At 42.4% G+C, this 26,588-nt stretch overlaps 1 protein-coding gene across 1 annotated transcript in view; it reads right to left on the bottom strand.

Annotated features, from left to right (window-relative positions):
• Window positions 1–17,577, bottom strand: part of cnbd1 (cyclic nucleotide binding domain containing 1) — a gene marked incomplete at its 3' end in the record, with an annotated part of 60,162 nt that extends 42,585 nt beyond the window's left edge. The window contains exons 1-2 of the mRNA XM_079805627.1: window positions 17,315–17,577; window positions 16,217–16,344 (exon numbers count right to left, since the gene is read on the bottom strand). Coding sequence (XP_079661753.1) covers window positions 16,217–16,317 — 101 coding nt within the window. The 5' untranslated portion in view covers window positions 16,318–16,344; window positions 17,315–17,577. The remainder of the gene's footprint in view (window positions 1–16,216; window positions 16,345–17,314) is intronic.
• Between the last annotated feature and the right edge of the window lie 9,011 nt (window positions 17,578–26,588).

The raw sequence follows: 26,588 nt of genomic DNA, 5'->3' as shown, positions 1-26,588 counted from the left end.
CAAAAGCCCCGTTTCCACCGAAATAACCCGGTACAATTTGTACCAGGAACTTTTTTTCCTCCAGACCTGCTACTGTCTGCGTTTCCACTGCAGTCTAAAGTAGGGCTGCACAATATATCGAAATTATCGAAATATCGCAAATGTACATATCGCGATATGCATATCGCAACGGCACGCAATATCTGAATGATCGACACATATATATCAGAGAATAGACTGGGCACACGACTGTTACTTATGTGGATTGCTTGACATTAAAAAGAGTTATTAAACGCAATAACTTACGAAAAACAACTCCTTGCAGTCTCGCGCTGTCTGCCGTCTGACACACACACCGAAACGTGAGCACAAGCCGCCTCTCTGAAAGCGTGTGATCCCTTCAGTTCTGTTTCGTGTCTTGTAACACACTCGAACTGTCAAATCCACACAGTTACGTCAAAATGGCTTGATGAGTATTCATATAAACACAGCCGGTTATGCTTTAAGTGACCGATGATTTTAAAATTATATTGTCAGATTTGTGACATACATTTTTGCTAAAACACTGCTGGTCAATTTCAGAAGTTGTAGCAATGCTTTCTATTTCCAGAAAGAATGTGAAACACATAAATGGTATCATTCTCAGTTTTTAAAAAAAAAATGTAATATAATTTAAATATATTTTACTCACTTAAAGCAATATCGTATCGCATATCGAATATCGCATTATTTAACAAGGTATTGCATATCACATTTTGTCTAAAGTACCGTGAAGATTAGGCAAATTAGTCCGGTGATGTAGGACAGCGCGCGACTGCTCCTCCCAGTCAGTGACGGACAGTAATAATTTTTGCGCGACACTGTCTGCAACAATAACAAGTCTGGAGGAGATTCAAGCAGCGCTGCTTCTGCTGGTTATGTATTGGTTTACTAAAGAGGTCATTAACAAAACGGCGGAAAAGAGACGAGCACTGATACTAAAGTGTATTCTGAAAGCTCGTAAAGCTAGATTTAAAATAACACAACGTAGGTTATTATCAGCTATTACGGACATTGACCATGAGATGGCTGAGACGAACGTGCGCCATCGGACAGAAAGAGCAAGACCGATATTTGCTGAACGCAGAACGAACCTTGCAAAAGACTTTTAAAAATGCCGGTTGAAATAAAATGCTGTGTGAGCTCAACCAATCAGCATGTTCAGCGCCCAAGTCCCACCCCCGAAAGTTCCTGAACTTTGTAAAAGTACTACCTCGGGAGCAGGGCCGTTTGGAGGGGGACATTTTTACCCGGAACTTCGTTTAGACCCTGGTTCCTGCGGTCGGAACACACCGAGTACCACCCCAAAGTTCCTAGTTCCTGGGGAAAGTTCCTGCGGTGGAAACGCGGCTAAAGTGGCCATGCCCTTAATTATGCAGAACAGTTGTCATGAAGGGCAAAATTTGCTATATAGATCTAAACCACAATTTGTACCAGGCTGTAAACATGTTTTTTTCTGCTGTAAAGTTGGGCATTTTAACATGGAGCTCAATGAGATTCTGCTCCCTTCTCGAGCCTGTCTCTAGTGACCAGTTTATGAATTGCAGTTTAAGTCACTTCCGTATTGTCTTCAAGAGAAACTGGAGGAGGTTGCCGCTTGATAATTACTCAAAAAGACAGCTGATTACAAAAATAATGCAACAGATTTATTACACAAAATTAAGGTAAAAAAAAAAACACAGAAAAGCTACTTGCTGTCAACAAGCCAGTCACTTCCAGAAAACATTTATGAGACAATTTGGAAACACTTTAGAATAATGGTCCGTCATTAATAGGTAACTATGCAGGAAGTAATGCAGGACTAATGAGTAGTACTACATTAACACTTCAGCTACTTCTATTAACTAATATAGAAGCAAGCTTAACTAATCAGTAAGTAATATCACATTTAGGACTAAGATAGTTCCTTATTAGGTAATCAATAATTACTGAATTGGATTGGAATCACTAAGAACTAATAGGTAACTATGACAAATTATAAAGAATTACTGATTAATTACTAATCACAACATTAACGTGTCTGAGATGTGAGAAATTGTCTTTTTTTACTCTAAATGTGGTCATAAAATGCATCACTAATTACTCAAGTCACTACGCAGGAACTACTAGTTATCTGGACCATTATTTTAAAGCGAAAAACGATACTCGGTTACTTAACGTAACCTCGGTTCTCTCTAGAAGAGGGAACGAGTATTGCGTAAGTTCCTTACGCTACGGGAAAGTATTCTTTCTTCGAGATTTCTGAAAAACCCAAAATTATCCTTAATTTTGTAACATTGTCAACGCAGTGCGGCAGCCTGGCAGACCATAGCAGGCTATTCCAGCGTGCTATTGGCTGCTCTGCTGGCAACTGCAGCAGCCTATCGGTGAGCCCGCGTGACGTGGCGACCTATGAGGGCGCTTCGCGCCCACCTGGCTTCATTTGCCTACAGGTGGGGCGTGGCCACGTGTATATAAGCAGGGCTCACGGGCTGCATATTCGGTTTTCTTAGTTCTGAAGCGTAAAAGCCAGCGGGGCGCACGGCAAGGAACGCAATACTCGTTCCCTCTTCTAGAGAGAACCGAGGTTACGTTAAGTAACCGAGTATCGTTCTCTTACGAGAGGTTCTCTCGTATTGCGTAAGTTCCTTACGCTACGGGAACATATTGTCAACGCCGTGCGCGCCTCGCATACAGCATATGTATCCCAGGGAACCGGGGACCATAACACTGCTCGGGCAGGGTGGCCGGTAAAGAAAAAAACGGGCCACCACATATACAGACACTTCATTCGAACTGACGGGTGGTTTACGACGGGTGGTTACAACACCCTGTCCCATGAATGAGGGAACGGCACCTGCCGGTCTCCTTCAAATTCACCACACCTTGTCTCATGAATGAGGGAGCGGCAACGCCGGTCGCCTTCAAATTCACAATATCTTGTTATATGAGTGAGGTAACGGCACCGCCGGTCACCTTCAAACTCACAACAGCTCGTCTCGTAAATGAGGGAACGGCACCGCCGGTCTCCTTCAAATTCACATGAGCCTAGTACCGAACTTACTACCAGTATGTGAGCTATGTCTGCGCAGAATCACTGGGCAGAACCAACGGCCCTATTGAACTGATAACACTTTCGCCTGTAAGGCAGGAACTTCCAGATTGTAAAATCTCACGAACGTAGACGGGGAGGCCCAGCCTGCCGCCATACAGATATCGTGGATGGAAATCCCTCTGGCCCAAGCCCACGAAGAGGCCATGCCTCTGGTGGAGTGTGCTCTGACACCTAGCGGGCACTGCAGGTGTTTGGAAGCGTATGCAGTTGCAATCGCGTCCACTATCCACCTGGACAGGGTCTGTTTCGAGGAGGCGAGACCTTTAGTGCGCCCACCAAACGAAACAAATAGCTGCTCAGAACGCCTGAAGGCGGCGGAGCGTGTGACATTAACCCTCAATGCCCTGACAGGGCAGAGGAAATTGCCACCGTCCCCCTCATCGGATGCTGGCAGAGCCGAGAGGGAGATAATCTGCGCCCTGAAGGGAGTGCCGATCGCTTTGGGGACATAACCATGCCTCGGTCTGAGAATGACCTTAGAGTCATTAGGACCGAACTCCATACACGTCGGGCTCACTGAGAGCGCGTGTAGATCCCCCACGCGTTTCACTGAAGCCAGAGCTATCAGAAACGTGGTTTTCAGCGAAAGGAACCTTGGTTCCACAGTCTCGAGCGGTTCAAAGGGATGAGCCTTCAGGGCCTCTAGGACCAAGGCCAGATCCCATATAGGAACCGACGGGGGCCGCGGGGGATTCATCCGTCTGGCTCCTCTGAGGAAACGGACGATGAGCTCGTTCCTTCCTAGCGTGCTACCTAGCGTCGTCTGAGCGAACGCTGCTATAGCCGCCACATACACTTTGAGCGTGGAAGGGGACCTGCCCAATTCCAAAAGCTCTTGGAGGAAGGAGAGCACCCGCTGGACCCCACATTGCTGTGGGTCCAATCCCTTGGAAACACACCACTCAGTGAACACCGACCACTTAGAACTATATAACCGCCTCGTCGAGGGGGCTCTAGAGTGTGAAATCGTGTTCATAACCCCTTCGGGCAGGTCAACGGGTATCCGTTGGTCACCCATACATGCAGAAACCATCGCTCTGGATGGGGATGCCAAACTGAGCCTCCTGCTTGAGAGAGAAGGTCTGCTCTCAGCGGAACTGGCCAGGGGGGTGAGTGCGACAGCTTCACCAGCTCTGGGTACCAAATCTGGTTCTCCCAGCGCGGTGCTATAAGGAGCACCGGACGGCGCGTTTCCCTGATTTTCGCTATGACCTGGGGCAATAGGGAGATCGGCGGGAAAGCATACAGCGGGAGGCTGGGCCAAGTTTGGGACAGCGCATCCTCGCTTTTGGACAGAAACGTCGGGCAGCGGGCGTTCTCTTTTGTTGCAAAGAGGTCGAGCTCCGCTCTGCCGAACAGGCGCCATACCAGCTGGACTGTCTGGGGGTGCAGGGACCATTCTCCTGGGAGAATGAGGCCCCTGGACAGCTTGTCCGGGCCCACATTGAGGTGGCCCGGCACGTGCGCAGCTCTCAACGAGCGCAGCGAGCTGTGTGCCCACACGAGCAAGCGTTCTGTCAGATTGCCCAGACCTCTGGACCTGACACCGCCCTGCCGGTTCACGTAGGACACCACTGTGGTGTTGTCCGACCGGACTAACACATGGTGTCCTCGTATAAGCGGGAGAAACTGCTTGAGCGCGTTCTCTACCGCTATCATCTCCAAACAGTTTATGTGTAGGAGTTTTTCCTCGCTCGACCAAAGGCCCGAGGCTGATCTGCCCTCGAAAACGGCGCCCCAACCCGTGGTGGAGGCGTCCGTCGAGATGACCTTGCGGTGTGAGATGGCTCCCATCGTCACTCCCCTCTGGTACCAGTCGGCTACTAACCAGGGCTCTAGGGCTGACACGCAGCCCTGAGTCACTCTGATCCTGAAGCCACCGGACGCCCAGGCCCTGTGAGGCACTCGGGCGTTTAACCAGCATTGCAGCGGGCGCATGCGCATTAAGCCCAGCTGGAGCACAGCTGCAGCTGAGGCCATACGTCCCAGCATCCTCTGAAACAGCTTGAGAGGTGCGATTTTGCCTGGCCGAAAGTACGCAGCCATGCGCCGAACTTGGCGCGCGCGATGGGGTGACAGGGGGGCTGACATTGCCACAGTGTCCAGATTCAAACCCAGAAATGAGGTTGATTGCGTGGGCACTAATGAGCTCTTGGTCCAATTGACCGTGAGCCCTAGGCTGTCCAGATGGCTGAGCAGCATTGCCCTGTGGGCGAGGGGCTCGGCCTCCGACTGCGCCAGGATGAGCCAATCGTCCAGATAGTTCAATACTCGCATCCCTCGATTTCTCAGAGGAGCGAGGGCCGCGTCCATGCACTTCGTAAATGTACGGGGTGCTAGTGACAGGCCGAACGGAAGGACGGTGTATTGATAAGCCTGGCCGTCGAAGGCGAATCGTAAGAATGGCCTGTGACGCGGCGTTATCTTGATTTGAAAATATGCATCTTTCAAATCTAGGGAGATTAGCCAGTCTCTCGGGCGAATATGCGCGAGGATCTGCTTGGTCGTGAGCATCTTGAACGATCTTTTCATAAGAGCTTTGTTCAGACGCCTCAGATCCAGAATCGGTCTGAGCGACCCATCCCTTTTTGGCACGAGAAAATACCGGCTGTAAAAGCCTGACTCGCTCATAGAGTGGGGAACCGGTTCTATAGCCCCTTTGCACAGCAGCGTGGCTATTTCTGCTCGAAGTAGATGTGCTACTTCCTCGCTCACTCTCGTCTCTGTACGCGCACAGAAGCGCGGAGGGCGGCGAGCGAACTGCAGAGTGTAGCCGTGCTTCACTGTTTTCAGCACCCATTCTGATACACCTGGAATGGCTTCCCACGCTCTCGCGTGCGCCACACGGGATAGAACGGCCTCCGGGCTCGAAACGCTGCGCTTCGCGGGTTTGACGGCCCGTATAGGAGGGGCGGGCGCAGTGCGCGCGCTCTCTGTGCTGTGGGCCAGCCGATCGCTCGCGATGGCTGGCCGCCCTACACACTGCATCTCTGCCGCTTCGAGCGGGGAGTGGCTTGTGTGCGGCCCTACACTCATCGCTCCGGCCACCCTGGGCGGAAAATAAATGGTGTGTGGCGTGGCGCGTGGCGCCTGAGGCATAATGTTCGCGAAAATGTGTGAGCGCGTTTGAGCGGGCACAACTCTTACGCGTGGAACATGACCGGTTAAGAGTGGCTGTGTGACAGCGCGTGTGGTGGTTAGTCGTGGACGCAAACAAGCGGACACGTGACCTAACTCTAGCACTCGAGCGGCCGGTGGCCGCTTTATGTGAGTGGGGGACACAGGGTTTATAGTGCTTGTGTGCAGGGGTGAACACAGAAAAGTGGGCACATTTACTGCATTTGAAACACATACGGCGCGAGCCGTGCGACCAGAAATAATGCAACTTTTGTGATTTCTCTGGTTCGCCGTAAAAACGGCGGTTATTGACAGGCGAGAAGGCATTTTTGCCGGCTCGTTGGCTGCGTGAAATCCATCTGCAGCAGCCACAGTGGTGGGGGCTGACAGGAAAAAGAGTTTTGACGGTGGTCCGGCCGCGGCGGGACTTAACCGTCGTTTCTCGCCTCTTGCTAGGAGGACTTTGGAGGCTCGGGCTTCAGCGTGATCCTAGGCCGGGGGCCCCGAGGTGGAGGCGGCTTACCACGGCTGGAAGAGCGCGATCTGGGGCGGCCGCTCGGTCTTCTCTGAGACGAAGGGGGCCGCGCTGGGCGCTGCGCGGAGCTCGTTGCCGGCTGGTCACGAGGACGGCGAGCAGCGGAGCTATTGCTAGCGCCGGGGCGTCGAGGCAGGAAAAGGTTCATGGCCTGCGTCGTTTTCTGCACTTCGGAGAAACGGTCGACGATCCCCTTGACCGCTGGTCCGAAAAGCCCAGACGGAGAGAGCGGGGCGTTTAGGAAGGCCGCGCGCTCTGTTTCTCGCATGTCCGCGAGCGTGAGCCAGAGGTGGCGCTCAGCTACCGTGAGGGAGGCCATAGAGCGTCCGAGGGCCTGTGCTGCGGTCTTGGTGGCGCGAAGGGAGAGATCCGTCGCGCTTCGCAAATCCGTGATTAACTCAGCGTCACAGCATTTCTCGTCCATGTCGCGGAGGAGATTAGCTTGGAGGATTTGCAGCACGGCCATAGAGTGCAGAGCGGACGCAGCTTGACCGGAGGCAGCGAAAGCGCGGCCGATCAGCGATGACGTCACTCTGCAGGCCTTAGACGGGAGGGCAGCCTTTGAGCGCCAACCAGAAGGCGGGCAAAGGTGCGCTGCGACCGCCTCTTCCACCGGAGGGATAGCGTTGTAGCCTTTCTCGGCCGCGCCGTCAACTTGTGAGAGCGTCGAAGAAGCCTGAGACGAGACCCTCGCGGAGAATGGCGCATTCCAGGACTTTGCGAGCTCCTCGTGAAGCTCCGGCAAAAAGGGTGCAGTCCTGGAGGTGGGCGCACGGCGGCGACTGTTTAGGAAGCATCCGTCAAGTCGGTTCGGCGCTGCCACCTTGGGCGGGGCCCATTCGAGGCCTAGCTGCTCGACAGCCCGGGTGAGAAGGCGCAAGAGTTCGGCGTCCTCACCCGCTCGAGAGCGTCCGGAGCCCCGGACTGAAGAGGACGCGGAAGACCAGTCCTCGCTGTCGGAAGCCGTGATGGAGCAGCTGTCGGCGCGTTCCGCGGCCGCATCCGCCTCATCCCCGGAGGCGGCAACAGAAATGGCGGCCTGGGGTGGGGGCGGGGAAGGCGAGAGTGAAGCGGGCGGGAAAGGTTCCGGCGAGCTTCTCTCTGCGAGCTCCGGAGTCCGCTGCGAGCGGCGCTTCTTCTTGCGCGGCGTGGCAGGGACTGGAGGGATATCATCTTCGAACAGGACGAGTCGAGCCCGCAGGGTCGACATCGTCAGTTCTTCGCACTCTTGGCATCCGCCAGCGTGGAGTGCGGCGGCGGCGTGATCACGGCCCAGGCAGAGAGCGCAGATCACATGGCGGTCCCCGGAGCTGAGCTGCGCGTGACACGAGCCGCAGGTGGAACGAGACATTTGTATCAACGCTCGGCTCTTTTTGTGAAAAGTGTGACGCAGCGGCGACAACACTTTGAGCGTAAAAGGATATGGGGCTGCCGGATAGCAGAGCAGGCACGGAAGGCTGAAGGTGGCGCGATGCTGCCGGCTTCCTCAGGCGCTGTCCTCTGCTTGCTTGTCTGCGCGGTCACGGCGGCGGGTTCCAGATCCAGCGATGCGAAGGGCTTCGCTGAAGAAAAGAAAATCGAATATGCAGCCCGTGAGCCCTGCTTATATACACGTGGCCACGCCCCACCTGTAGGCAAATGAAGCCAGGTGGGCGCGAAGCGCCCTCATAGGTCGCCACGTCACGCGGGCTCACCGATAGGCTGCTGCAGTTGCCAGCAGAGCAGCCAATAGCACGCTGGAATAGCCTGCTATGGTCTGCCAGGCTGCCGCACTGCGTTGACAATGTTACAAAATTAAGGATAATTTTGGGTTTTTCAGAAATCTCGAAGAAAGAATACTTTCCCGTAGCGTAAGGAACTTACGCAATACGAGAGAACCTCTCGTAAGAGAACCATCTTTTGCACTTTAAAATAATGGTCCAGATCACTAGTAGTTCCTGCATAGTGACTAGGTAACTATAGAGTAACTAGTGATGCAGTTTATGAATTTATTCAGAGTAAAAAGGATGATTGTCTCAGACACACAATAATGTTCTTTATAATTTGTCAGTAGTTAATAGTTATAAATGAGGCTAATCTCATTCAGTAAGTATTGATTACTTACTGAACAGGGTTCTATCTCCTAAATTCGATATTACTTACTGAGTAGTTAAGCTTGTTTCTATATTAGTTAGTAGTAGTAGCTGAAGTGTTAATGTAGTACTACTCATTAGTCCTGCATTACTTCCTGCATAGTTACCTATTAATGACGGACCATTATTTTAAAGTGTTACCGACAATTGTATTAATCGGAAACCAGGGTGGGAGAATATTTTTGCCCACCAGCCGCAATAGCTGTTAAAATTCTGGTTTTACTAGCTACTGCGGCCGGCGGGCTGAGTTTTCTTTATCAGTTCAGATATAAAGAATGGCTTTAGTGTCATACATACGGTGAATTGCCTTATGTATGAAACTAAAGTCATAGGCTTTGTAAGTCAGATCTCTCTTTGATTGTAAGTCTAAGAAAACGGAACTGAAGTCCAACCAATCAGATATGCATCCAGCCAGCTTTTCTTTCATCCTAGTTTCTTCAAACCTGAATAAAATGTTACTTCACTTTAACAAAAGTACATTGTTACGAAACAACAGCATTTCATGTCAAAGGCCAAATTAAACCACTAAACCATTTTTTGTGTTGAAATTTTGCTAACCGATGAATAACAGAAGATGACTAAGAAATGATCTCTGGCTTAATTCCAGGATTCTCGTTGACATTTCCATATACTTCCATTAATTATGAATTCTCTGTAGATAATAATAATAATTGCAAGCTTTAATCCCTCCCTAAGATTCTAATTAACTGGAGGGAACTTATCACTGAATGGGGGGAAAAAACTGAAGAACTTTTTTTGTGTGAATATCTGCTGATTGCGGTACATACAGAGCCTGTGGTGCTGAATAAAAATAGCAGAAGTGAAGGAGAGAGAAGGAATGAAAAAAGCAGGAAAGAGGCGGCGGCTGAGAAAGTGAGGAAATTATTATTAAAAAAATATTGAACTTCCAAAAGCGTCCCATTCTACAAAACAAGTGGCATTTGTATTCATCATATAGGTGTTAAAAAAATGTCCTACACCGCTCCAAAGTCCAAACCGCTCGATTTGGGTTAATGATGAAGTTCATTCTCATGTTACGCATCACATTTGAGCTTCAGCAAGAACCAATGAGGATCATTCTCGTGTTTGAGCTTCAGCAAGAACCAATGAGGTTAATTCTCGTGTTACGCAGCACGTTTGAGCTTCGGCAAGAACCAATGAGGTTAATTCTCGTGTTACGCAGCACGTTTGAGCTTCGGCAAGAACCAATGAGGTTCATTCTCGTGTTACGCAGCACGTTTGAGCTTCGGCAAGAACCAATGAGATTAATTCTCATGTTACGCATCACGTTTGAGCTTCTGCAAGGACCAATGAGGTTCATTCTCGTGTTACGCAGCACGTTTGAGCTTCGGCAAGAACCAATGAGATGAATTCTCGTGTTACACAGCACGTTTGAGCTTCAGCAAGAACCAATGAGGTTAATTCTCATGTTACGCATCACGTTTGAGCTTCTGCAAGGACCAATGAGATTCATTCTCGTGTTACACATCACGTTTGAGCTTCTGCAAGAACCAATGAGGTTCATTCTCGTGTTACGCAGCACGTTTGAGCTTCGGCAAGAACCACTGAGGTTTGTTCTTATGCATTAAGCCGGTTCAGTTGAGCTTCTGTTTATGTTCGCTGATCAATGTTTATATGTCAATAAAAGCCTAAATTCAATCTGTTTATCATATAAAATGATAATGTCTCTTCATAAACAGACCGCTCAATTCATATGGATTAGTTTTAGGATCTCTTTAAAGGGTCAAAGTAGTAGCTGTGTATAGACTGTCAAAAATGAGGTACAGAAATATCTCAGATTCCATTAAAAATATCTCAATTAGTGATTCGAACATGAACGAACATCTTACGAGTTTGTAACGACATGAGGATGAGCAAATTATGACAATTTTCATTTTTGGGTAAACTATCCCTTTAAATTATTTAAAACAATGTTACAAATCTCACAAAAAAAGTCTTTTAAAATAGCCTTATCAAACTGTAAACGGCATGCGTTTCATGAAATGGCCCCTTTTTTAATCAAAGCAAAGAATGAACAACAATAACCTCAACAAAACAAAGAGAAAAGTAGTGTCACGAAGAGCCTACAGCAAAGACACTCATTTCACCTCCCGTGAGAAGGGTTAAGGACCGTTCTCCATGTTTGTGCTGCTCAGCTCAGGAGACAATTATGGCCGAATCAAAGAGGTATCAGTGGTCAGCCGCTTTCTCTGAGCAGCTTTCACGGGTCTGTCGGACAGCGAGAGGCTTTGTCTTTCAACAAATAACTGTAATGGTCCTTATCTGTGGAGCAGGCCACCTTTACAACACTATCTTATCAGCCACCAAATACTTTCCTGTGAACTATCTCCAGAGAATGCACCGGTAAAATTGCCACTAAACCGAGAGCAGCCACTGACATAAATCACAGAGAAAGAGGTACATCGATAAGGGCTATCTCAAAGTTAAAGCCACTGTTGGGGAAAAAATTTAATCACAGAAGATTTAATCTTCCAGACCTGTTTTCTCTATTGTGTTTTAAATGAGTCAGATCAAAGAGGCCTCACCTGTGGAAGCCATACATTGTCCCTTTTATCTTTTATTGCTCTTGGAATCTGAGTTCCTGGCTAACATGCTTTGTTAGATGAAGATGAAGGACCATTGTGTTTCTTGCTTTTAATTCAAATGAGATCCAAGACAGGAGGGGGACCATTTGTGTATTGTCTCACCTCTTGCTCAAGGCGAAACCTTCAGTGGGTTTCGCCAGATGTATGGAAAATTACTGAGGGGGTTGTTGAGGGTATAAAAGTTTGTGCTTTCTTTTGTTTTAGCAGTTCACACTCAAGGTAGCCTCGAGCGGCTGCGTTTGACCGTGGCTCTTCCTTGCAAGGAAAATAAATCTTTATAAAGACAATTGGATCTTGGTTTGTCTCTTATTAGTGATGTCGACGAATTAATTTTTGCCATTACAGTTGGTGTCAGAAGTTTGGGATTCCTTGGATGTGCCTTCTGGACCCCGAGAGCAGACAGTGACCTGATCATCCTGGACTTAGAGTCACAGCCTTACCCCGAAGAATTGAGGGAGAAGGGCTGACTGCTCTGGGGGTGTCCGGAGGGTCCAGACACTGGAATCAGAGAAAACGAATCCGATGGCAACGGGGCGCTTCTGGTAAGAGACAAACTTTTTAAATTCAGGGGGAAATGTTTTATTTTTTATTTTATAGAATTTGGTTAAATTGAAAATTGAATTGATAGGGATAAACCATTAGGCGAGTCTGACTCTGTGGCAAATGCAGCGTGAATTGATGTTTTTTACGAGGTAGAAAAAAGAACTGAAATCACGTGGGCGATTAAATACCTAGATTGGTATAAATAAGACCTAGATTGGTCTGAGAATAAATAAGACCTAGATTGGTCTGGGAACCATATTACCTAGATTGGGTTGGTTCCGCCCGCGGTCAGGTAACCAGGGCACAAAATCGGGCACTATTGCGAGTGTCCGCCCGGCTGGTCTTGGGTGAAGAGATCAGATCTGTCCGGAGACGTCCAACAGATTAATAGCGCGAGCGCGAAAAGCCACAGAATCAGACTGCCAATATGGGGAAATCCAAAGCAAGCTAGCTGAATATGAGACACCGGTATTTTATCAAATGAGAAAATTATATGGCCAGAAATGCATGCAACGTATACGAAGTTCATTAAATGTCATGATTTGAGTGTCACCGCTGAGTGACCGGACTGGGGCTGTGAAAGAGTCAGTTGAAGGAAAAGGATAAATCGATGGGCTGTTGTGAGAACGCGTGTGAGAACTGTGAGCAGACACTGAAATGCTGGGTGTGAGAGGCATTGACTGTGGAGAAATGAAACGGAGAAATTAAAATGCCACAGCTGTTTAAAGATCGCTGGTGAGTATGAACTTTGACTAAATTTTAGCTAACAATTTGAGTGATATGATCAGTAATTTGATTAGTCGGTATAAAGATTGTAAGATGAACAAGAGCAAATGCTGTAAGCAGCTCCGCTCTGAAACCCTGACTTCAAAGACATTTGCTGGACTGATGAAGATAATGGGCAGAAATGTTTTTATTGTAATTGGAAGTTAACTAGCTACAAACAAAGAGAGAACAAGAGAATTCAAATGTGTAGATGTTTGTGCGTATTCATTAATTTATAAAATGGGGGAGGTGCCATAACCGAAGGGAGATATACAATTTGAGTAACTAAAAATAATGTTGGTGAAAAAGCAGATAAACTTTGATAAAGCACCATAAATTGCAAGCCATTGTCTGTTTTATTGGACCTCGAGCGAGCTCTGTTCTCAAACAGACTGCCACTTTTGGAGCACACAGGTTGCTGAACGTTGCTCCATAAGCTAAAGATGAGAGCGTTTTAATTGTGCTCAGCTGGGCCATTGATTTTGCGCGTAACTGTGTCTGAACACCCATAAGGTGTAAAAAGTGTGGCAAATCAGGCCACCAGACTAAATTCTGTAAATGAAATCAGTAAAAAAAAAAAAAAAAAAAAAAGAAAAGAATAAAACAGATTTACACTAAGAAAATGAGAAAATAATAAACTTGATAAATTCTTTAGTGATTATTTTTGAAGGAAGGATTTGAGATAATTTTAATATGAGGTTAAAATTAAAGTTAAAGATGATAAAACATGTTGTAAAAGATATATAAAATATATAAATCCTGACTAACCGAGTTAAATGAAAAAGATATAATAAATATGTTCTTGCTCTTCTCACCTTTGCAAAACTCTGATAATGATGATTTGACTGAATATTGGGTTGTTGAAATAACTATAGGTGTTAAAATGTTGAAAACCCTAGAAATTGATGTTTTGGTTTCAAAAGATAAGCCTGTGCTGAGCTGAAATAAACAATTTGTAATCTCAATCCGGCCACCACGTGGCCTAATTTGAGTAACAGAGACTCAATCTGAGTGAAAATTATAGCTTCTGAATTTATTTTGGGGGCAAAAGACAAATATAAAGTTATGATCACTTGAAAATGTGATTTCTGTCTAAGGATAGAGTTAAAAGGAAAATGTCTTATATTTATTTGAAAACAAAGCCAGATCTTACACTGAGCTAGTGTGAGGAGTGAAAGGTTTATGAAAATGCAGTGTACCAGCCCTGAAGGCCTCAGAGTCTCTCTCTGATCCCAGACCAGCTCAAAGCTGATATCTGAGCCTGTGCCACAGATGATAGAAGATATTGATGAGTAAAAGCACAGGGCATTATGTGAACACAATAGACAGTTATTTGTTAAGATATAAAAAAGGTGCCATCAAGAGGGCAATAAGACGGAAATTGAACTGAAATTTTGATTAATGTATGATATGACCAGTAACTTCTGTCTACTCTTAGCCTTCACCATGTACAGAACTGATGGCCTTAGTCACAGATGTAGCAGAACATTAAATGGAATGGAGAGTTGTTTTGGCTAAATTCACTGAGTGTAATCCACGCACTGTTAGGTTGCGTCTTTGAAGAAGTATGATGGATTTTAGTGATTAAGTTGTGTTATAATTAACCTGTCTCCATGTTTTTGCTAATTTGAAAGCAGACCAGATGGCTCTGATGACTCTTGAATGCACTTTCCGAAAGGCTCTAGAAAATATCGGATCCTGTTTAGGGTCAAAGATCTCAAAGCGATGACGAGGTTGAGCACGATGTGGTTGTTCCCGATGACGGGTAAGACTTCCTACGGCCTGACAGGTGGCAACCCAAGCCAGGGGAATCACGATAAGTCGCCTTGGACCCCCTACCAAAAAAATAAAAAAAAAAAAAAAAGGAGGAGGGGGTTTTATGTGAGGTGTGTATGAGAGGTGAGGCAGATGTCTGTGAGGCCAGCAGCATCTCTGTTGGGGGGGGAAGCTGTGTTTCGTAAGGGCCAAGGTCAAGACTGGACACAGCAGCCCCTGCCCTAATATTGGCCCCTCTATACCGCTCACCAAATACCGCATAAATTGAGAGCCAGGAAACACCCTGAAGGAAAAGAGCTATGAATGAGATCGGCATTCAAGAGCCAGCTGAGACCATGCTGTGATTGTGATTGATAACTTTGTGGAGCAGAACAAAATTTATTTGGATTAGTAAAACTGTATGATATTGAACTAATATGTCTCTATCATAGTCTTAATCCTGCAGGTCATTAGGATGGCAGAGGATAATTTGGAGACATGGTGATGGCTTTAAGATGAGGATGGCTTTTGAACCTGTTAAACTGCAACCCCACTTTGGGGCTCACAGCTGAAAACGACCTACCTGAATTAAAACAATTATAGCTCCTGAGAACAGTGTGCTACAGGCACAATTAAGGTATCTTTGGAAAGAAGACACTTGGGACTCTACTAAAAAGCAATCAGAGTTGATAATTCTCAAACAGATAAAAAATTATAATAGTTGAAATGCCTCAAAAATTATTTGCACTACACAGAATGTTGTATTATTTCATGTAAAAATATATGAAAATAGACCTGGAGGAATCCAGTTCAGTTATGGATTGAAAGCCACACGACTTATCAGTTTATATTTCAAGTTTGAGGAAGATATAATGAAAAATGTGGTTCCTGCAAGCTTTTTTCCAAGACTATGTCTGTTCCATTTCTCCCTCCGCCTGCTTGAGGCACATCCCCAGAAATGACATCTCCCAACTAAAACAATTGCAGTTGCTGAACAATTTGCACTACATGCACAATTTAGACATCTTTAAAAAGAAGACACTTTAGAGTTTATTACCCAAACATTAAAGTAGAAAAAACTTAGAAAGACAAACAGTTATAGAATTTGAAGTGTCTTGAAGATGATTTGTGCTACAATGAACACTTTATTATTTGATGTAAAAATATATGAAAATAAGCCTGGAGGAATCCAGTTAGTTAATGAATTGAAAGGCACAAGTCTCATCAGTTTATATTTAAAATTTGACGAAGATATCATGAAAAATGGGGTTCCTGCATGCTTTTTTCTAAGAATATGTCCAGGTGCCAAGAAACCTAAAGGAGACTTGATAACCTAATGTTATGAAGTGTACTGCAAGCTGTTTTAGCCATCATATATGATGCTTGAATGCTTTTTCAACTATAAAATAATAGGCAGAACCATAAGACTTTGTATTAGTGATTTATTTGTACAACAGAACTTATAAAAATATAATAAAAATGAAATATTAATAAAAAAAGAGCTAAACTTCTTTGCATCTGAAAATACAACAAGTAATATAAGTATAATAACTATAAATATAACTAGTAATATAAATAACAATATAATATAAATATATAGCTATAAAAACACACACAATTTGCAAATGTAAAAAAAAAAACATTTACTGGCCTTTTACTGGCGGATTCAGGTCTACAACAGCAAGTGCAGATCTTGAAGAATCTGAAAGCGTTCTTCTCTTTTCTGCTGGTTGGCTGGTGCTTGGATGCCATAGCTCATCTGAAGACTCAACCTGATGCCTGTAGAATGGCAAGGAAAGGAAAGAGAATTAGCACTGCATGTCCTATTTCTGTATAGTTTGCCCATTCAATCAACAATCACACTGTCATCATTCACTCTAATTACAGGCCATCCCATGAACAATGAAACTGATGGGCAGTCGGTTAGACAGCAGTCATATTGACGGCCACCTATACATTCTCACACAGCCCAAGCATCAATCTAACGGCCGGCTATACAGTGAGCATTCATATTGACGGCGGCCCATACATTCGCACACAGTCCTACAATCAATATAATGGCCGGTGATACAGTGAGCATTCAACAATCACACAGATGGTCGGCCGTCTGTGTGTGCTAGAAAAAATGCTAAATATCAGTATATGTATAATCTATACTGGTATATTGTAATTTTTCTAGCACACAGGAAAAACATAAAATAAATACAGTCTCAATATATATATATATATATATATATATATATATATATATATATATATATATATATATATATATATATATATATATATATATATATATATAAACAATTACTGGTGTTATATATATATATGTTTTATTTACACACACACGGGGAAAAATTATATATACTTTTTCCCCATGTGTGCTAGGAAAAATACAAAATATCAGCATATGTATAATGCATACTGGTATATTGTAATTTTTCTAGCACACAGGAAAAACATAAAATAAATACAGTCTCAATATATATATATATATATATATATATATATATATATATATATATATAAACAATTACATGTGTTATATATATATATGTTTTATTTACATACACATGGGGAAAAATTATATATACTTTTTCCCCATGTGTGCTAGGAAAAATGCAAAATATCAGCATATGTATAATGCATACTGGTATATTGCATTTTTTCTAACACACAGAAACAATAAAATAAATACATTCTCACACACATTCTCAATATACATAAACAACTACACATAGCAACTCACCGGTATGTTATTGGATCAGCTCTGTCAACAAGCACCGTCATCGCTGTCTTGACTCTTCTCAATGGTTTTCCACACCGCTGCTTCGAGTGAGCTCAAATAAAGCATCTTCAACACAATAAAAACTTCTTTTGACGATCCATTGGATAATACATTCCGTCCAGTTAGTAAGATTAGCAAACAGTTACTACAAAGAGACCGTCTGTTTGTTTACTAGCCCGTTAGCTTTATGCTGTCAGTGGGGGGTGTCAAACTCGCTGCATCTCGTGGGGAGATTGCGCCACATTGGCACATTCAAATGAATAAATATTCACGCCCATGTGACAAATATACACATGCAAGATCTCGTTGGAATCGTGTGCTCATTGGCTACATTTTCTGTCAGTCATGACGATTCAATGCTTTTATTGGCTCCAGATAAACAGACATTATCATTGGATGAGCACGTCATGACATCAGATAAAACGAGTGCCATGGTTGGATATTTTTGACTATATCGCGGCTATCTTTGCATGTTTTTGAGTGGGGTTAGTTGTATTTTGTTCGTAACATTCTAAGGTATAAACCCATGCCACTTTATGCTACCGGGAGACTGTTTTTGGTGCATTATTTTATTGCATAACAGTCTAGTATGATACTTCGCTCCGCGGAAATGCGATGTAAACAAAGGATTAACCATCAATATTACACCGTTATTGTTTCGTTGGATTAAAATGCTCTATGGGATGTTATTCAGTGGACCTTCACCTTTCCATTCATTCTGGAATGTTTAGCAGAGGATGCGTGTGTGGCTCGTAATTAGGACATTAAAGGTAGGTGCTCTGTTTTTAATTATGCTTGATTTGATGTGTATTGCTTACATTCATGCAAAAATACAGCCGTTATAAGCTTTTCATTGAAAAACAGTGGTCTGTCCTCGATGCTTGAGGTTTAGACCTTTAGAATGATATATAGTTTGTCAAGATTAATGATGTTTTTTTGCGTTAAATCTATTAACAAACATTACACTCGTGCTAAAAATAGCGCTTCAACCCGTGCACGTGCTCATGAACGTTAAGGAGTTAAAGAGAAGGTCTGAATAACAAAGAAATCTAAACTAAAGATAACTTGAAACAATAAGTTACACTATGAAATTTCTAAACTTTGTGAAGGATTAATGATTTAAGGGTTAATGAATTTAACATTATAGTTAAAGTCTTAGAAGACTGTTAAAAAGATTATCTGGGTGAGAGAGAGAGAGAGAGAGAGAGAGAGGCTGGAAACAGGGATTGTACTATATCTGTTATTGCTCAGTTAAAGCTGAGACTACACAAAAACAATGATATCAGAACAAAACAACCCAGCTGACTTTTCTAAAAATAAACAACTAATGAACGAACATATTTGAAACTGGTTAAGAGACCATGTAAAAGCACATCTTGAGAATGAGCAGTTCATATTTATGTGTCATGATTGAGTGTAGTGTGTCAGTAACCTCTGGAATTAGTGTTTTTTATCATTACAGATGAGTTAAGTTAAACAAAACAAAAAAAACTTTAGAGGAAGTTGATTATTCTGAGTGAATCTGATGAAAAGATGATCAGAACATGGGACGAGCTTTAAGTGGATTGGACATCCAGCTCTGTCTGTCACTAGTAATTATGACCAAATTTGTCATGGATGAAGACTATTTTAATTTATCTTTGGATTAATTAAGAGACAAAGTGACAATTTAACCGAAGTCACTATCCAAATGATCTAGAGACTCCCTCATATTTATGAAAGGCCGGAGGGCGAACCAAAAAGATAACTTCTAAAAGAATATCTAGATAACTTCTAGACATATTTTGATTCATACAGGAAACAAAAAAAAAATAAATAGAAAATAAAAATAAAAATTAGGATTTCTGAAAGGGATTGTGAACAATCAAAGTCAAATTAGGCTAAAATGGATATTGAAATATGAATGCTTTTTAAAATACAGATTGGTTTTAACCAGCGTTAAAGAAATTGATGTGGCAAGTTTGATGATAAGAATCACTGCCAAATTACATGATGTAAGAGGAGTTTTAATGGACAGGGCATGGAGAAAAGGGTACTTTAAAAGAAATCCTAATTGATTAATTAATTAATTTTGTTTATTGATAACAGGAGCTGAAAAGATTTTGATAAAGAATTGGGTATTGAGTATGATTAAGTATGATGTCACGAGATAAAGATGAGTGAACGAGCTGATTGAACGTAATACAAATTGATAATTTTGTCATTTTGATGAAGTATATTTAACATTAACAAATTTAGATTTATATTTGTTAATGGTTAAATATGAGGTGGGCTATGATGAGTGAAAATGGGTCTGTTGGAAATAGTAAGTAGGGCAGTTTGTGAAGAATTGTGTTGAAATGACTGACTGAAGGAAGGTTGATAAGAATGTGATGCACAGTGAGAAACTGTGGGCAAAGCACAAAATGTAAACTGAAGGATGTTTTATGCAGAGATTGAAGGCGCTAAGATGGATTATTATCTATCTTACTTATTTGTATTGTTTAGTTTGAGTTTGAGTGAATGCCAAAAAGGTCTGTTATGATTTTGATTAATCAAAAGAACCACTGATTGTTGGTTTTTCATATATGTTTTCTAAAGTGTTTAGTCTCTGAGGAGTGACTGTGGGTCTGGCCTAGGGATGTGTGTGTCGTCAAACGGTTGATAGCAGAAAGTTGGCATGTTTGAATTTTGTAGGTATCACACACCCCTAACATGATGGGAGAGCAGTGACAGTGATTACTGACTTAGCCCGGCTTACAGAGATGAAATACGGATTTGTCTTTCATTTTATTGGATATTTTCAGTATGTTTATGGGAAACTTTCAAGTTAAGACTTAAATGCGCAGCGTAACTAACAACAAAGAGTTTATTTCAACAGGAAACCGTGAGAGCAGATGCGGCTGCGAAGGCCACGGCAGCACAGCAGTCAAAGGAACCAGAATGCATTTTATTATCTGAAACTAACACAAATGCTTTGATTTCCTTACAGAGTATCCAGGCATTTGCCACAGCAGCGGAGAAGCACCTGTGGAGACGTGGCTGGAAACTTATGAATGATGTGTGAATGTGCAAAATGGCGTCTAGACAAGAAGTGATGGCAAGCCTTGTTTACCCCAACAATATTTTCAATGATTATGATAAATGGCTGCATGGGCGAGCCTGCAGCCAAAGGGGGAATGGTAATGGTAATGGTACTCAAATGAATGAAGTTTATAAGGGGGTTACAATATTTGCTGAAAATTTCGCATTTTGACGCATATTGAAATACATGAAAACGAGAAAAGGCCTTGAGTAAATCTGAGCCCGTTTGAGACATTTTTTTTGGAAGACCACCATTCATGGGAATGGAAGGGGGTAAACAATAGCTTGCATCAATAGAATTGTGAATTATTGCAAAGAAATGTCTTCTCTGTTGTCTGGTGTATGTGTGCAGGCGAAAACTGCTACAGGGGAAAACCGGCTGAGACTCCCTTGCACAACATCAAGCCAGGAGATCACGTGGTAAAACAGGACCTGAGTACGAAGAGCTGGAAGGCGGAAAGGTGGCTAGGGCCTTTTGTCAGGCTTCTGACGACACTGCCATCAAAGAAGCGGAGAGAGCGACGTGGGTGCATGCGAGCCATTGCAGAAAGGTCCCAACAGTGATCGGGGAGGAGGAGCCAAGAGGAGAGAGAAGCAGGAGGCAAACGTCTGTGCGAGCAGATATATAAACATCATTTGCCGTTATCATCTCAGGAGCAGAGACACTGGCACAACGTGGTGCTGAGCCAACCAGTTTTCAAGTTAAACCCTATTTCAAGCCTACAGAATCCAGTAGGTGGTGCTTAGAGCTGCAGCGGACATCGAGCAAGGGAAGATTCCAACAAAACATCCAACGTCTGCTCGAAAGAGAACGCAGCGGTACAACCACACAGACATGTTGATTACAAAATTGAGAGTGATGCATGTTCAAGGAGATGTGTGCGTGTGCTCACGAGACTGAAGCTGAACGTGAAAGCAGGGTGTTCTGACTGCAGAGTCAGAATTGACATCAAGAATTCGACCACAGGGAACTGCACAGCGGTGATAGGCAGTATCACAACAGGTTTTACCTGTACGTTTAGAAAACCAAGTGACACTTCGCATGCTGTAATTTGGGTTTGTGGTGACAGAAACCATTTCATGCCACAGAAAGACTCGACAGGTTGCTGTTACCCAGCTTTAATGAATGTGATGAGTGACTATTATTACTACTTCTATTTTTATTATATACACATTTAAAATTTTTCTTTTTTGAAAGTTATCAAAGAATGATAAAAGGGGGAAATTGTTGGGGAAAAAATTTAATCACAGAAGATTTAATCTTCCAGACCTGTTTTCTCTATTGTGTTTTAAATGAGTCAGATCAAAGAGGCCTCACCTGTGGAAGCCATACATTGTCCCTTTTATCTTTTATTGCTCTTGGAATCTGAGTTCCTGGCTAACATGCTTTGTTAGATGAAGATGAAGGACCATTGTGTTTCTTGCTTTTAATTCAAATGAGATCCAAGACAGGAGGGGGACCATTTGTGTATTGTCTCACCTCTTGCTCAAGGCGAAACCTTCAGTGGGTTTCGCCAGATGTATGGAAAATTACTGAGGGGGTTGTTGAGGGTATAAAAGTTTGTGCTTTCTTTTGTTTTAGCAGTTCACACTCAAGGTAGCCTCGAGCGGCTGCGTTTGACCGTGGCTCTTCCTTGCAAGGAAAATAAATCTTTATAAAGACAATTGGATCTTGGTTTGTCTCTTATTAGTGATGTCGACGAATTAATTTTTGCCATTACACCACAAAGCTGTTTTGGGGTCAGAATGGCCAGCAAACTTAATTCAAATTCTAAGTGCCACTTTACTTTGAAGATAAAAGGGAAACCTTCTCCGGGTAATCAATTCAATCTGAACTTGCAAATCTCATTGCTGATAACCTCCACTGTCTTTCCTTAAATTGTCTGCGGCACTTTTCGGTAAAATAGGAGGGGAAAAAGTCATGCCAGCATTTAGAAAGAAATGTCCCTGTTCTTTTCATTCTTTTTATACCACCAAGAAAGGCAGAATAGACAAGCTCTGTAAAATCCAGCAATGAGTGTTCCCATATTTGCTTTGTCAGAAATGTCCAATGCCACATCCATCATGCACATCAGATAGCTGTGGTTTTACAGTGTTATATCCCTGCTGAAAGCGGTCCAGGTTGGTTTATTCTGGTTAGTGCTGTTTTAGTGCTAGTCTTAAAGGGAAAATATATTGGTAACAACATTGGACCCCATTGACTTTCATTGTATGGACAAAAAAAAAGACATTTTACAAAATATCTTCTTTTGCGCTCCACAGAGAAAAAAAAGAAAGTCATACAGGTTTGGATTGGCATGAGAGTGAGTAAATAATTTAATTTCATCACTGATTGACTAGCAGATGCACCCTTATTGGTTATACTAGTTAAATAAAATAGACGTACCATTACGTTTTAGAGAACTAAACAAGTACTTCTAACAGTTAGTTGGTCTTCTGTGATTCTGAAATCCACCAACCAGAGCTTGGCTGCCATGGACGTGTGAGAGAGACAGGGAAGAATTGATCCGTTTCCTCACATGTAGCAGCTGTCAGAAGTCTCAGTTTCACAGCTGGTTCTGAGGTTCTCCTACTAACAGCCAAAGAGTACCGAATCCTGACAAAAACAGAGCTCAAGCACAAATTATAACTGTCAGAGCTGTTAAATAAGACTCCGCAGCCAACACGTGTGTATGTCATCAAAACTGGGAACGTTTTTTTGGACTAAATCACAACTCTGCGAAAACAAAACCCTTTCACACGCCTAGCAGGAGATTCTGTTAAATGGAAAAACTAAAGTCATTGTTTAAAAAAACAAAACAAAACACATTTTCAAACTTGATATGGCTTCTCATAAACATTTCAGGCACAGTGAGGAGGTTTGTCAGCTTTACCCTAGGGATCAATCATTCTTTGAAATTTCTGCCATAAAATCATATTAAAAAGCAAAGACATTGAGTGCTTTCTGCTTTGCATTTGTTTGGTCCAACAAATCCCAAAGTAAAATTTTATTGATTAAAGGTTGCTCTTTTATTGCTCAGGAGACTTAATGGACTTCACTTGCCCTGTTAAAACAAAATACGTTAAATAAAATAAAAATATAAATTAAATTAAAAAATAAATAAATAAATTTTGTCAGGTAACCAAAAAACGTTTGTAATGTAGTAGCTCCTGAATTATCAGTTTGGTTCACGTCCAGTGTTATTTTAATATTATTTATATACTATTATAATATGTATTTATTAATATTTTGAATTAACTTTTATTCATTATAGTATTTATACTGAATTTATATACAGCTCTGGAAAAAATTAAAGAGACCACTTAACATTGACTTCTCTTAATTTTTTCCAGAGCTGTACTATTATAATATTTATTAATATTTTAAATTAACTTTTGTACATTGTAGTATTTATTAATAGTTTGAATTAACTTTTATTTAATTTTAATTTAAGTAATTTTGAAAAACATTATTACACATGCACAATTTATTTTAATTTGCTGTGTTCAGTTAAACTTAAACTTAACTATTTCCATTAGTTGCCCAGGCAACATTTCTAATTATTGTTTAAGTTAAGTTTTTCATCTATAATTTATATTTTTAATAATTTTTTATTTGTTAATATTAACTACACTGTTCAAGTGAATCATAATTTAATATGACTGAACCAACCTGAATACATACACCAACAAAAGTTTTCAATGGTCCGACCCAAAAAAGCAGAATGTTCCTTCAGATGATTCTCAATTTCCTTAAATAAATAAAAACTGAAAATAATTAGACAAATTTTATATAAAAACAACGCAATAGTAAAGCCCAAATAATTTAAAATTGAATATGAGAACACAAACAAGATCTGAGATCACATTTAATTTGACCTTAAAGGGATAGTTCACCCAAAATTTTAAATTCTGCCATAATTTACGCACCCTCCAAACCTGTATGAGTTTCTTTGTTCTGCTAAACACAAAAGACCAATCAGATAGAGCAACCATTGACTACCATAGTAGGGAAAAAATACTATGGTAGTCAATGGTTGCTCTATCTGCTTTGTTACAAACATCCTTCAAAATATCTTCTTTTGTTGTTCAGCAGAACAAAGAAACTCATACAGGTTTAGAACATCTTGAGGGTGAGTAAATGACAGAATTTTCATTTTTTGGGTGAACTATCCCTTTAAATTGCAGACTTTGGTATCTTGGGCTCAAATGTGAAGACAGTGGGAAACATTGTTCAGATCTTTTCTGAAACTCTAGAGGAAAACAAAAGAGATAATCATCTGTTTCTCAGTAGAAAAATATGAGGAGCAAAAGCCATTGTGATGTGTGATTTTTTTTTCCTGCAAGCTGTGGAGTTGACATGAAAACAACAGAATCAGGCCAGTCTAGTAAGTAACAGCCTAGAAACAGACAATACCTGGTTTATTTGAACGCTAGTTAGGTCAATGAGTTCATTTACAGCTTCGGGACAAATAAATCATTTAAGTGTTAGTGTTGCTCTCAAGCCTGACAACAAGGAAGTCTGGTCCAAAGCACCAAGCCTTGATTGACCTGCCCAGAACCGGACTTTCCCTTCTTCCCAATCCCATTCGACCTCTCCAATGATGATGATGAAGTTTCCACTGCAGCTGTTGTTATATTCAGAGTTGCTCTTGAAAGAAACCTCACTCCTCCAGTAAAGAGATTTACCAGTGCACTTATCCCCCGACTCCATCACTCAGAACCGTCAGCGATACCATTTGTGAACAGCACCTGATGCTGGTCATATTTCCAGAAAAAATACAGTCTGGTTAATTTCTCTGGTGCTCTTTTCCCACTGTGAAGAGTAATGCAATCCTGGGTGTTTCTAGTTTCTTAGTGCGCCAACATATTAAATATCCGATCATGAATGTCTTCTAAAAGAACAAAATAATCCACAGCAAAGTGCGAAGAAATTATTTTCTGGCACAGGTAGAGAAACTATACTTCCAATCTCCAGGACAGATGGTTAACTGGCAGGACTACCAGACATTTTGACCAGTTAGACCAGAAACAAACCATCTAGCATATTGCACAAATCCGTTTTACCACCTTAAGCTGAGCCGAATATAACATGGTTTTCCAATAAGCTGCACCAGGCACTATTGGGCTGAAATAAGGCATGTTGATTGATGTTGAGCTCCAAAACCTTGAACTGGACATTTAATATATAGAAAAACAAATTATCAAGAAAGAATTCAAACATCACCACGGACTGAGAATTAGACACATAAGGGGTACAAAGTTTAGGAGGTTTCCTTCTCTGCTTTCATTTGGCCTCCTCACATACACAACAGCCCTCATCAGCCGTTTCCATAACAACATCTTAAACAGCAAATACATCAGTGGTTTAGGACTGTAGGCTGATAGGGAACCCGGCCAATCGTTCTCCACACACATAAGCCCCTGAGCTTTCCAAATGATCTAAACTCTAAGAAAACACTATAAAACTAAACATTTCACGTGATATACACATCTGAACTGCACTAGATGATAATCATGGCTGTTGGCTGAATAGATGGTGACGGATGTTAAATTGGGGTTTTAATATATTAATATCATATACATAAATATTATATATCGGACATTAACACCTGCCGAATGTGGGTGGATTTCAGCAGTGGCGTGTAACCTACTAGCCACTTTCGCGTGTTGAATTTTCAATTGAAGCCCTTTAAAATGGCATCTGGAATAATAAACATGGTAGAGTTAAGTAATGCAGTGTTGTAAAACAAAATAGATTTTTCGATACGGACATATCTGAAAGCTTCCAACACTCATTTTCTGCAGAATATATACACGATACCAGCTGCGCTTTCTCGCTCTCTGATCTCTCCGATAGGGAGTTGACACACAAACCTGCCTCCTCTCAACTCATTTCATTTGCTCCAGATGAATATTGTTGGTGTTACAAGGCTTGAATTTCAATGTGGGACTGCACGTATTGCACATAATTGTACTCATTCCCGCAGAATTTGTGCTCACGCCTAAAGTGCGCTCACATGGTCATCTTTCAGTACTAAATTTAGTTATTTTTTACTGCTTATAGTGCTTAAACCAGGGGTCTCAAACTATACCTTGGGGCCTGGCAACATCAAATATTCCACTAAAAAAAGTATTCCAAAAAAAGGAGCTATACGTGTAGCTACAACTTGTTGTTGCCATTAAAACACAT

Source organism: Gobio gobio, assembly GCF_949357685.1.
Source record: "Gobio gobio genome assembly, chromosome: 23".
NCBI classification, from domain to species: Eukaryota; Metazoa; Chordata; class Actinopteri; order Cypriniformes; family Gobionidae; genus Gobio; species Gobio gobio.
Note: the sequence above shows the minus strand (reverse complement) of the source record. Positions and strands in the feature narration are given on the sequence as shown.